Raw genomic sequence first — 12,348 nt, 5'->3', positions numbered from 1 at the left:
GGCATGAGGCTGTAACTTGGGGGCTGGGATGGGGTCTTGGGGATCTGCTGCCTCACTACACTCATTCACCCCAGCACCAGGTCTGGGGGCCAGGAAGGAATGTTCTGGTCAGGGAACATCAGCCGGGCCCTTGGCCAGGATGAGCGTACCCTCTATGGAGCAAGAATCAGCCATGAGGATAAGGTAGTAGGTAATAATTGGAGATATACCAATCTCCTAGAACTGGAAGGGACCTTGAAAGGTCATTGAGTCCGGCCCCCTGCCTTCACTAGCAGGACCAATTTTTGCCCCAGATCCCTAAGTGGCCCCCTCAAGGATTGAACTCACAACCCTGGGTTTAGCAGGCCAATGCTCAAACCACTCAGCTATCCCTCCCCCACTTTCATGTGATTACCGGGGAATCCCCTGTCTCTGGGGGTCCTTCCCATCTGAGATGCCCTCCTTCCCCAGCCACTCTGGGGAAAAACTCATGTGGGCTGGCTGAGCTTCTGCTTTCTGGGTCTCTTAATGACTCAAGCTCTGGAGGCAGGGGGTGCTTGACACGAATCTGTCACATATACACACTCCAACAACTTTCTTCCATTTCATGGGCTCTGGGCTAGATTCCACTCTCACTCCATGGACTTCAGGGTGTTACTCTGACTCTAGCAATGGACCTGACAGCAGAATCTGGCCCACAGGGGACTGATTCTGGGCTCCGATCTGGCCCCTGAACGCCGCTTCAGCTGTGCAAAGGGCCTGTGAAAAGGTGGCTAGGGGAGAATTTCCCCAGAGCAGAAGCAGCACAGGGCGGGGAACGTGGTTCTGTGTTGTCCCCTTTCCCTCTGGAGAGACACAGCACAGAATCGGTGCCTGCATTGTTCTAGGAATCAGCCAGCTAGGATCTGAGTTCTAATCCTGGTGCTGCCACCAACTCCTCTGCAACTTTGGCCAAGTCCCTGCCCCTGTCTGTGCTTCAGTTTCCCCATGTGTAACTCGGGCAAGATGAAATACTCCCTCCTACATAAAGCACATGGAGAGCCCTTAAAAACCACACAAAGGGGGAAAACAGTATCATGTAACCCACTAAGTGCCCTTGTCACAAAGCCCAGTGGGCACACTCCGTGCCCCAAATGCCTGTCAATGATGCATCTCTCTTTGCCAGCTAATGTTAATTTCTGTCTGTTAAGTCTTCATTTTTGTTCTCCCTGCAGAAAAAGAAAAGGAGGCGAATTGACCGCACTATGATAGGGGAGCCGATGAATTTTGTACACCTGACGCACATCGGATCAGGTGATATGGCAGCTAACGAGGGCCTTCCCATGGTACCGTATCATTTACTACTTAATTTGGGGCAGAGGAGAATCTGTAGAATAATACCCCACTGCAACTGCAGGGAGGAAACCGAGGGCGTGTCTACACAGGGACATGAAGGAAAGTTGATCCAAATTAACTAACTGTGTAAATTTGCAGTGGATTAGTTAAACTACATTAAACCCCTGTGTGAACACCCTCATTTAGAATTAAAAAGGCCTTAATTTGGTTTCTGAATGAAGGTGTTCACACAGTGGTTTAATTTGGTTTCTGAATAAACCGCTGTGTGAATACCTTCATTCAGAAACCAAATTAAAGCCATTTTAATTCTAAATGAGGGTATTCACACAGGGGTTTAATGTGTTTTAACTAATCCACTTCAAATTCACACTGTTAGTTAATTCAAATGAACTTTCCTGCATGTCCCCATGTAGATAAGCCCTGGTGCTACCCCAGCAAGCTGCAGAGAGGTTGCCACTGAATCAAAACAGACCTCTCTAATTCTGCCTAGAGCAGCCCCTTCTGGCTACATATACATCAGCCTGGCAAAACTCCACTCCCCTGCTTGCCGGGCTGGTAAATTTTCATGACTCTTTTGCAAGACTGACTTAAATGCTGCTGCTTGGTATTATTTTATTGCCCAGCATGGGAAACGGTAAACAAACTCTCAGGCAGAGCTGAGAAGCTGCTGTTGTGCTGCTTTTGTCTAAAATGAACGTCCTGTTTGTGTGACTGCAAACTCTGTGGCGGGGAACTTCACCCTTGGATAAGGGCTGAGCCTTTGACACACGAGCAAAACGCTATGGGGCGCGTGTCTGCGTGTGGAACAAATGGTTGAGAATGTGGTGTAGTGCACGAGTTCTTAACTTGGGAGTCACGGCTGCCCTTCTTCTAATGCTGCAGAATGAGGGAGAGGGGAGTCCTGGCAGGGGAGCCCAGGGTGGAAACCACGTTCATGTTTAGAGGAGTGGGGGATGGCTCTGTTTTGTAGAGCACCTAGTACAACTGGGCCCTGACTGACTGGGGTCTACGCAATGGGGATAATTAATAACCGTCTGGGCAGCTGGAGGAATGGAGGAGACCCTTGGGCCTAAGGAACAGGACTGGATGTCTGGACACCTAGAGGCAATTCCTACCTCCGCCACGGGTTCCCTTTGTGACCCTGAGTAAGCCACTTGGACTGGCGGGTTAGTCTGAAGGCTTGTCTACATGGGGACATCCAGGAATATTAATCCAAATTAACTAGAGGTGTGAATTTGAAGTGGATTAGTTAAACTGCATTTAAACCCCTTTATGAACACCCTCACTGAGAACTGAAGTGGCCTTAATTTGGTCTAGCTACATTCACTTTCAAAGTGAATGACACTAAACCAAATTAAGGCCACTTCGTTCTGAATAACAGTGGCCTCATGGGGATTTAATGCTGTTTAAATCATCCCCTTCGAATTCACACCTTCAGTTAATTCGGATTAATATTCCTGGATGTCCCCATGTAGACCAACCCTAAAACTCCTTGGCATTCTGCTGCTAAAGGAGGCCTCAAAGGAAGGTGTAGCTGCTCTTGGGGGCCCTCTAGTGGGCTGTCCGTGAACTGTTTGCTTCTAAGGGCTGCCTGCACACCCACTTATTAAACAGTAACTGACACTGCACCGAATGGATTTTTACCAGCCTATTTACATATGTAACATTAAAGACACTGTTAAGTGCATGGAAATGCCTCCTTGTGACCCGGCACACCCAGGCTTGCTGCTGCCTGCCTTCCACGGGATCAATCACACACACCAGAATCTGTTTGACTCAGCAGCCGCTTGTGGAGGCCGGGGTGAAAGCTAACCCAACAGACTGTGCCCTTTCATAGGGACAGACTCAGATCTATCCCCTTTCAATTTCTTAAAGCCTGTGGGGCTGAGGCTTCCACTGGAGGTGGCCTCAGGGACCGCAGGCAGATCTGATCCTGAGTAAATGTTCCTAGAGGAGGGTGAGAGACTTGAGGGTTACTGGGGCCATTTGGGCCATGAGGCTAAATGGCCTGAGCCGAGCAGCAGGAGGAAGAGGTGGGACGCAGGGAGACTTGCAAATGAAAAACGCTGACTCTCTGGCTGTTTTTCAGACTGGTAAGCGTCTACCCCAGGCTTCTGAGTTGCTGGTTTCAAGCGAAACCCTGGTCCCAAGGAGGGCAGTGGGAGTTCTGCCATTCGGATCTGGATTTTTGCGCTTAGTCCGGTCTAATGAGTTTGTTTATTTCTGTGTGTCTGGTGCCTGTGTAGTTCTGCAATACAAAGTTCCAGCTAGGTGGGCTCCTGACCTGCCACTAGTTCTATTCTCCCTCTCAAGCCACCTCATTTATCCAGCCTTCTGCAGGGGAAGCCTAAGATGCTCCTGATCTCTAGGGCACCCTGTGCGGCCTCTCCATCCACCTGTAGGATCTTCCATTGGGCCATCTCTACTGGGGAGGCTGCTAGCTTGGGTGCCCCAGCTGATTGCAGCTGCTGCGGTATCACACTGGGGGGAAAAGGCAGCTTCTAATGGCAGCCAGACTCCCAAACGGATGAGAGTAAATGCCCCAGAGTGTTTACCCTTGCTGCTGTCTTGAGTGTGTTCCTCCCGGCTTGGCATTCTCTCTGCCTGCACGTCTGCGCCTCGTGCAGCGTTCTGGTCTGCATTATTTAAGCAGTGGAAATCTTTACCTAAGAGCCTCCTCGTTCCCCAGCTGTAACATCCAAGTGCTCTCTGCTCTCTTCTAAAGTGCTTCCTCCAATCCAGCTGCCTCCCGAAGCCTGGATTTATCAAGCATCACAACACAGCACCAGGGAACGTTGCCTCCCTGCAGCATGGCATGTACCTTAGCCAGGGCAGAAGCTTGCATGTACCTAGGCAGCAGCACTTAACTAAGATGTGGCTCTGGCATTTGGAGTATAATTTGCATCAGGAAGACAGATTCTCTCACATCCTTCTGGACTTTGGGGCGTCTCGGCTTTCACAGGCTTCTCTGTGGCATGAAGCCACGAGCCGCATTAGATGTTGATTTGCTGAGAAGACCCTGCACTCCACAGATACGGACTCCTTGAATGGAATAAGCACAGGAGTGGACGTCAGGAGTCCTGGGAACATCTGCCCTGCCGCTGGCTTTGAGCACGTCACCTTTCTGAGCCTCCTTTTCCCTATCTGCAAAATGGAGATAACGCTCAGGTAGCAACCTATCCGCTCACAGCAGAAAAATCTACAGGGGCTTTCCCAAGGCGGCCCGTACCCCCATGCCATGTCTTAGTCCTTTTCCTGGTCTGCCCTCACAAGTCCATGGGATGACAACGGCACCAAGAACAGCACCCAGTGCTCCACACCCTGTGCATGTCACACTGACTCTGCGTGCGTAGAACCAGCCACTAGAGCTGCACCCGGGTGACTCCATAGGTGTCTCCCTTCCGAACTGGGTGGTTCAAGGAAACGTAGGGTGACGAGGCTTATCCCCGCTGAATCGTCAGTTCAAATCCAGTCCTGGGTGGTGGTGACTGGCTGCAGGCAGCTGACTGGTAGCTCCAACGTGGATGGAGCTGGTGGCTCTAGTCAGGCCTTGGAGCACAAGCATCCCTATCACAAAATCTAGCGTCACCGGTGCTGATGGCAGCACAGGCCAAGGACTGGATGGATCCCAAATTCTGAGCGTTACAGGTCAGGACTGAGAGAGGATGGAGGGGGAAGCCATCAAGGCTTCAGCCAAGCTGCCAGCGTGGTGTTCTCTTAGATCGGGCACTGTCTGCTGGAGGAGCGGTTCCATGGGACAGCTGCCAGTGCTGCATGGATTCCTGCTGACAGTTGTCATGGCTGTTCCTGTGCTGGTTGTGTAGTTTCAAGCCACGACCTGTAAAGGAGAAGAAGGGGGCATCTCCTCCCCCCCCATCCCCCCCAGCAGTAAACATTTTGCCACCAAGCTTCCTGGAGGAGGAGAGTGTCACGTTCTTAAGAGCGACACAGGAGATATTTGTTGTGACATGCTGGCTGTCCTTCCTGCAGCTGACGGGAAGTTGCTCGCAGCCTTGGTGAAATAGCTCTTGACTGTGACTTGCAAATCCTAGCAGCAGGGTGTTTAATTTGGCAGGCTCAGGGGCGAGGGAGTTTCACAACAAAGGTAATCTGATGGGTCGGCTGTAGGGTTTGGTTTTTTTTCTTCTCTAAATGCACTTGGAGCACAGAGCCGGACCTGAGCAACTCTTTCTGCATGGCTGATTACTCCTTTTGCGGCTCTGGGTCTAGCTGTCCACATTCTTGAGTCCATTCAGGGTGTGGACTGGGATTCTGGACTCCTGGGTTCTCTTTGCACCACTGCACTGACTCTTCTCATTTGTTTTCTCACTTAAACAAAAGCACTTCCTGGGAACCAGAGCCAAGGAAGAGAGCCACAGCGCTGGGCCGACAAACCAGGATGAAGTGCTTTTCTCTGGAATCCCCCTAGTTTTCCCCCTTGATGAGTGCACAGAGAGCAGAGTGCAGCATGGTTTGAGATGGGAATGGGGTAAAAGCTGGGCTCAGGGAAGACCCTGTAGGAAATCTAGAGGATCCTCCTCCTTTTATATAAAGCTCTGCCCTTTGGCTGCAAGCTGGTGTATTCCAAGGGCATAACACTTATTCTTCAGAAGACGCTTGGGCCTCAAGGAAATCAGACCTAGCAGAGATGGTTCAATGGGACTTTGATCATTCAGAGCAAGGAAAACTGTCCTTCAATCTGCTGAGAACTTTAACAAGGTGCTGCCCAGCACCAGCTCCAGCTCATCACCCAGCTTCTATTGATTTATGGGACCAGGTGTAAAACAAACAAGGAATCCAACTACAGGGGTTCCCAGGTGACTCTCTCCACCAGTGACTGACGTCAGCACCATTCACAGGTTCTTGGATTCTAAAGCCAGAAGAGACCACAGTGATCATCTAGTCTGACCTCCTGCATGGTGCAGGCCAGGGGACTGCCCTGAATTAATTCCATTTCTCCCTTGCCACTTCACGGATTTTTATGGCCAAACAGCTATCTGCTTTTTGCAGCTTCTTCAGGAGCTCTCCCTTATTCCACCATCTCCATTCCTGACAGTGGGGGACTTTCCCTCTCGGATCAGGTCACTGAAAGACAATGTTAAAGAAAGTATCCTCGGATTTCATACAGCCCCCGCCCCAGTTGGTATGCTCTAGATCAGTGGTTCTCAAACCTTTTTTTTTCGTGGACCACTTGAAAATTGCAGAGGGTCTCGGCGGACCATTTAATGATCTTTCCAAATGTTGTTTGTACAGTTAACTTACTATTATAAAGCACTTTGGATAAAAGCCCTATATTTAAAAAAAAAAAGTTTTTTTTGTTCTACAATTCAAAGCACACAACTCATATTTTAATATCAGGAGTCTTACCTTTTCTAATGCAATGGATGTGCCCTCTCTCCCTGCCGCAGCACCCCCGAGCTGGGGCTGGGAAGGATCAGGGTCTCTCCCCGGCAGCCACAGCCCTGGAGCTGGGGAAAGTTGTCTCTTTCTCTGGCCGCTGCAGCACTTTACGTCCCAAATTCCCCCACCCTCTTGTCTCACCTTACTGCCCCCTCCCACCTATCCCCTATTTCCCCAAAGGCCACCACCTCACCTTACATGTGCGTCTTCTCCACGGTCCAGGCACATAATTAGTGGAGCCATGCACTAAGTAGGTGGGTGGCCCTTCATTTTCTTGTGTGCAGCCGCCCAGGCACGCATCTTAGAGGGAACTATCCAGAGACCACCTGAATGGAGCTCACGGACCACTGGTGGTCTGCAGACCAGTTTGAGAACCTCTGCTCTAGATGATAGCCTAGCCTGGTCCAGCTGCTCTTCTCCGGGTAGTGAATGTCTGGCTTCTGACCCCAGGCTGTCGTGGTACACATCCAAGTCACTTACCATCTTGCCGAAGCAGCCACTGGGAAGGCAGATGCCAAAGGTTGGGTATGGGCTGTGCAAAGGAAGCTGCACTGGTCAGAAGATAACAGGGCCTGATTTATTCTCAGGTATGCGGGGGGGGGGGGTTGGAGTTGTGGGAACTAGGCTTGGAAGGTCTGAGTGTAACTAATGAGCCCTATGATTGGGGATTAATCGGGCATGTTTGTTTTGTGATCAAAGGGTTTCAGTTGGGGAAAGTGATAGAATAGGTCCGCCTGCAAGAAAGGCCCCAATTAAGGCCATGCTGGGACCGGGCGGAGGCAGCTAACCACATTCAGCTGGAGCCAGTATAATCTTGTTTTGCAGCAAGGCGGAGACGCGCTGCAAACACAAATGTGGTCAAAGTTAACTCAGCAGATTGGCACATGCTCTGCCCAGGCTTATAGGGAGCTGCCTGGCTGCCTTAGGTTCTCTTAGCTGGAGCTCTGCTGGGATCTGATCCTGCCAGGTGCTCAGCGCCTCCCCTATGGCTCCGAGTGCCCTCGCCTCCCGTGAGAAGGGACGGCGCTCGGCAGCTAGCAGGGTGGGGGCAGCGGTTACATAACTCCTTTTACCATTTGCGAGTGTCAGGTCAGCCTGAGGACGAGTTGTATTTTGCCAGGTTGCTCCTGCCCAGTTCATTAAACCTGCTTTTAACTCTGAGGGTGGGGCCTGGAAGCATAGAGAGAGAGAGAAAGCATAAGTCCCTGAGTAATTCTCCTTGGGATCCAGCCTGCCCTTGCCAGGCATGCAGACACACTGTGCGCTGGAAAAGGGTGGTGAATGATGGCAGTGAACTCACTCAGAACGCCATGGGGTGCAGCCGGCACTAAAGATCCCAGGGTGTTTTTGCAAGTGACCTTCATGCTGGTGTTTCCTTCTAGAGGAACCAGGGTTTGGGCTTTTTTTCGGTCATGGAACTAACTTCAGTCAGTGGCTTTGCACGGACGCTAATCATTTATCTTCACGTGGTGCTGCCCTAGCTGAGGATCTCAATGCTCTTTACAAACAGGAATGAACGACAGCCTCCAGACCCCTCTTAGCTGCGAGGAGGGACTGCGGTGACCCGTCCCCTCCCGCCTCCCCTTATAGATGGGCCACAGAGAGAAAGTGACTTGCCACGTTCACACATCTCCTGAGTTCCATTCCCAGGCCCAACTGTTCTGATCACTAGACGTTGCCCCCTCCCAGACCTGGGAATGGAACCCAGGAGTCCCAACGCCTGCTGCTGTCTGCGGTGGCCATTGGGTCTCCTGAAATGTGCAGAAATGTTGTTAATCCTGAACAAAGTTGGTTATCTTGCTAACAATCTCTTCGGGGTCTATGACCGTGACCCAGGGTTAATGGTGCTTATATGGCTCCCTTGCTGCTGAAGAAACAAAGCCAGGCAGGTAGATCTTGATGATATTAAAGGATCACAGGCTCTGCAATAAGTTGGATGGCCTCTCCTTCTTCAGCACTTATGTTTTATGCTGGTGGATCTTAGAGAATAAGCAGCATCTCAGCTGGCTGAGCTGATGTGATCAAGCAGAGCTTAAAGAGCAGCTGCCTGAGTTTTGAGGGAAGAGAAGTGGCAGGAGACACAAAACAAGGTTGGTGGGGGAGAAAAGATGAATCCCCCACAGCCACATTAAACTAGGTGGAGGGTAAGGAGCTGCCTCACTAGAGTGCCCTCTCTCTCTCCCATCAGACTCCCAAGAGAGGGGTGCAGGTGTGTTGGGATATTGGGCTTTAAAATCGTATCCCCTTGATTTACCATCTCGCCTTCCTCCCTTAAACCTGATTTAAGTGAACGCTCTCTGCAGAAATGTTTTCCGGTCCCAGCAACACCCAGGTGGCGCACTAAAAAAAGAGGCATGTCTCGTGCCCCAGTCCCCCCTGCCCCAGCGGGTGGGAAAAGCCAGATAGTAACTGGACTAGGCACTGAGCACAGAACAGCCAGTGTCTCTTCTCCCACTACAGCTCAGAAGCAAAGATCCTCCCTCTGACGGAGCAGACAGCCTTGGCGCTTGTGGTGAGCCATGTATTAGAGTAGCTGCTGGATCCAGGATCCTCTTGATGCAGTGGTGGGGTGGGAAATGACAAATGCAACTGAGCAGAGAAGCCATCTAGAATGTAGGGCAGGATAGGAACCAGAGAGGGAATATCTGAGATCCCATAGAACCCCTCTGCAGAAAGCCAGCTATGGCCTTACATGGCTCTGCCAAAGACACCCCACCACCTCCGATCTCCATGATTAGGGCTCCTCTGTGTGTCCTTTGCGTTCTCACCCAGACAAGGGGACCTCCCAGTGGAAGAAGGGATGCAGATTTTTCCCTGTATGCTCCTGCCCACCATGAAGGGCTTGGAAGCAAGCTCTCTAATGCTGCCCATCTCCCACCTTGTCCGGTAAGGCAGCACTGTCTATCCCCCATCTTTGTGCCAGGGGAAAATCACTTAGCCAAGATCACACAGCAAATCGGTGGCAGAGCTGAGGCTAGAACCCCAGAGTCCGGACTCTCAATGCCCCTCTAACCACTAGACCGCGCTTCCCTCAGAGTTGGGTATGAAACCCAGGAGTTGTAACTCTAAGCTCCCTCCTCTCAACTAGCTCATGTGCCCTGCTGTAGCCTGGAGTAAGGAATTCAGGAGTTCTAACTTGCAGAACTCTGCTCAAACCGCTCCACAGCAGCTTTGTCAGGTGACCGAAAGCACATTCTCGGTAGATGCTGGTTGATTTCTGTGCCGCTTTTTCTAATCAATGCGCAGTAAAGCTCAGTAGCAGCTCTTAGGTAGGCCATCACTAACACAAATGTTCTACCCCTTTGCACAAAAATATCCTAGAAGCGCAGTTTTAAATGACTATTTTTTTTAACCATGCGCGTTCTCTCTCTCTCTCTCTCTCTCTCTCTGCAGACAGGCGCTGTTCAAGAGATGAGATCCAAAGGCGGACGGGAGAGACAATGGAGTAGCTCCAGAGTTTTGTAGCTCTAGCAACGGAGTGTAGCAACAGAGTGTAAGTACCTTGCTATCTTTGTGAATTTTGGAAGAGGAAATTTCCCCTTCTGCATGATGATTGCACAGAACATACTATCTCAATCAATTAATCTGATTAGGTCCAGATGTAAAACCAGTCAGCCGCTGGACTGATCACTTGTCAGTTTACTGCTGGTGGGCATTGCACACTGAGGTCCGGTAGGTTTCACATTAGGGCTGGGTTTGAGGCCTGAATCTCACTGAAATCCCAGCCTTGGAAACTGTAGGTCGAGACTTTCCAAAGTGCCCAGTGATCTTGGGTGCCTTAATTTTTGGCTCTCCAACTTGAGGCACTCTAAGGGTATGTCTGCACCGCACAGTTAGCCCAAGTCTGCAGGACCTGGGCTTGTGGACGCAGTGCTTCCGGCCCGTAAAAACTGAGCGTCCACATGGCATTGTAAACCTGGGCTTACAATTGCTGGACCCAGGTCTCACAGCCGTGTTAGTGTGTCCATACTGCACTACGCAGACCTTCTAACTCAGGCCTGCAGCTTGAGCTGACCTGAATCACAGCTGGACTCTGGCTCTAACCCACCCTCCCCTGGCAGAGTCCTAGTACCTGGGTCCTGAGAACTGGCTGACCCAAGTCAGACTAATTTGGGAGTGGATTGGGGGGGAGGGCAGGTTAGGCTCAAACTTGAGTCAGAGCCCAGGCTGAGTGTGCAGAGTAGACATACCCTAAAGGGGGTGTGGCTGTTCAGAACCTGCGGGCCCCTCACCGTCCATAAAATAGGCACCTTGTAGTGTCTCAAGTTGGGCTGGGTACTTCTGAAAAGCTTGGCCTTAAAATATAATCCTCCCCCAGCCCCTTCCTAATCATTTCGTATGATTACTTCAGCAGTCTGATCTCCAGATGAACAGAGAGAGTGCACCCCTACAAACTGCTTACATCATAATATAAAACTGTGGGGAAAATAAAAGATCAAACCATTTGCCACCTCCTAAGTTCCTTTCTCATGCGGGGTGAAATTCATCCCTATGCTGAAAATCAGCACAAGGCCCAGGCACAGCTCCAGTCAGTGATTCCCAAACTTTTGGAAGCTGAAATCCCGCCCCTTCAGAAACCGAATCAATCGAACCCCCTTCCCTATCTGCACCCCACCTTCAGGTGGCATTAAAGGCAGATATAATTTAATACAGACATCTGTTTCCCCAAGTCTAGTCTCTGGCATGTCCCATGCTCCTTCTCCTTTCTTACATGCTTTGAACAGTGAAATAGCTAGTTAATGATATTGCCATGTGGAGTATCTTGCTTGGCATGTGAATTAGCACCAGCACAGACAAATGAGGCAGCTCATACATCTGAGAGATTGTTTCCAGCTCTCTGAAAACTTAGGCAGACAGATGCTCTGGTCACATTTAGAAGGTTTGCTTCTCAAGCATAAGCACTAGAGATGTACGTCTTTAAAAATGAAAGCTGACACTATAACTGATAAGCCTGTCCATGCCCCCTGGCTAGTCCTTTGTGTCTTCACCCACTCCGGGGGCAGCTTGGACTCCGGTCAAGATTGGTTTAAATCAGGGGTCTCAAACTCAATACCTTAGGGCCAGGGCCAGTCCTCAAATCCTACCAGCAGGCCAATAGTGTCACTCATGCCGCCCAGAACCCACCCCCAAAACTCTGCCCCCCGCCTGCCTAAGGCTCTGGGAGGAAGTTTGGGTGGGGGAGAAGGTCTGGGGTAGGGTATTGGGCTGCACGCTCTGGGAGGGAGTTTGGGTGCAGAAGGGGTGAGAGGTTGGGCTCTGGGAGGGAGTTTGGGTGGGGGAGGGGGTCTGAGGTGCAGGCTCTAGGCTGGAGTTTGGGTGCTGGGTGCAGGCTTTGGGCTGGGGCAGGGGCTGGAGGTGCAGGAGGGGGTGTGTGGGGAGGGGCTGCAGGCTCTAGAAGGAGGTCGGGGAGTGTGGTGCTTACTTGGGGCTCCAAGGTGAGGCAGGCCGGGGGGCCTCCACGCGCTGCTGCCCCCAGGCGCCGCCCCTCCAGCTTCCCATTGGCCGCAGGGGCGCCGGGCAGGGGCAGCAGGGAGGGGCTGGTGGACATGTGGAGCGAACAGGCAGACGCTGCTCAGCTCCGCTGCACAGCTGGTGGTGGGTGGGGCCCCGGGCCATTATAAATGGTCTGGGGGC

The 12,348-nt window shown here is 51.3% G+C and overlaps 1 protein-coding gene across 2 annotated transcripts in view; it reads left to right on the top strand.

Moving 5' to 3' along the window:
• CDC42SE1 (CDC42 small effector 1) overlaps positions 1 to 12,348 on the top strand; it is a 54,279-nt gene that overhangs the window by 35,800 nt on the left and 6,131 nt on the right. For both annotated transcript variants that reach the window (XM_039512365.1, XM_039512366.1), the window contains exons 3-4: positions 1,194 to 1,304; positions 10,108 to 10,207. In XM_039512365.1, coding sequence (XP_039368299.1) covers positions 1,194 to 1,304; positions 10,108 to 10,179 — 183 coding nt within the window. In that variant the 3' untranslated portion in view covers positions 10,180 to 10,207. The remainder of the gene's footprint in view (positions 1 to 1,193; positions 1,305 to 10,107; positions 10,208 to 12,348) is intronic.

This window comes from Mauremys reevesii, linkage group 24 (genome assembly GCF_016161935.1).
Source record: "Mauremys reevesii isolate NIE-2019 linkage group 24, ASM1616193v1, whole genome shotgun sequence".
NCBI classification, from domain to species: Eukaryota; Metazoa; Chordata; order Testudines; family Geoemydidae; genus Mauremys; species Mauremys reevesii.
The sequence above is the reverse complement of the archived record's forward strand: the minus strand, read 5'-3'. Positions and strand labels throughout refer to the sequence as shown.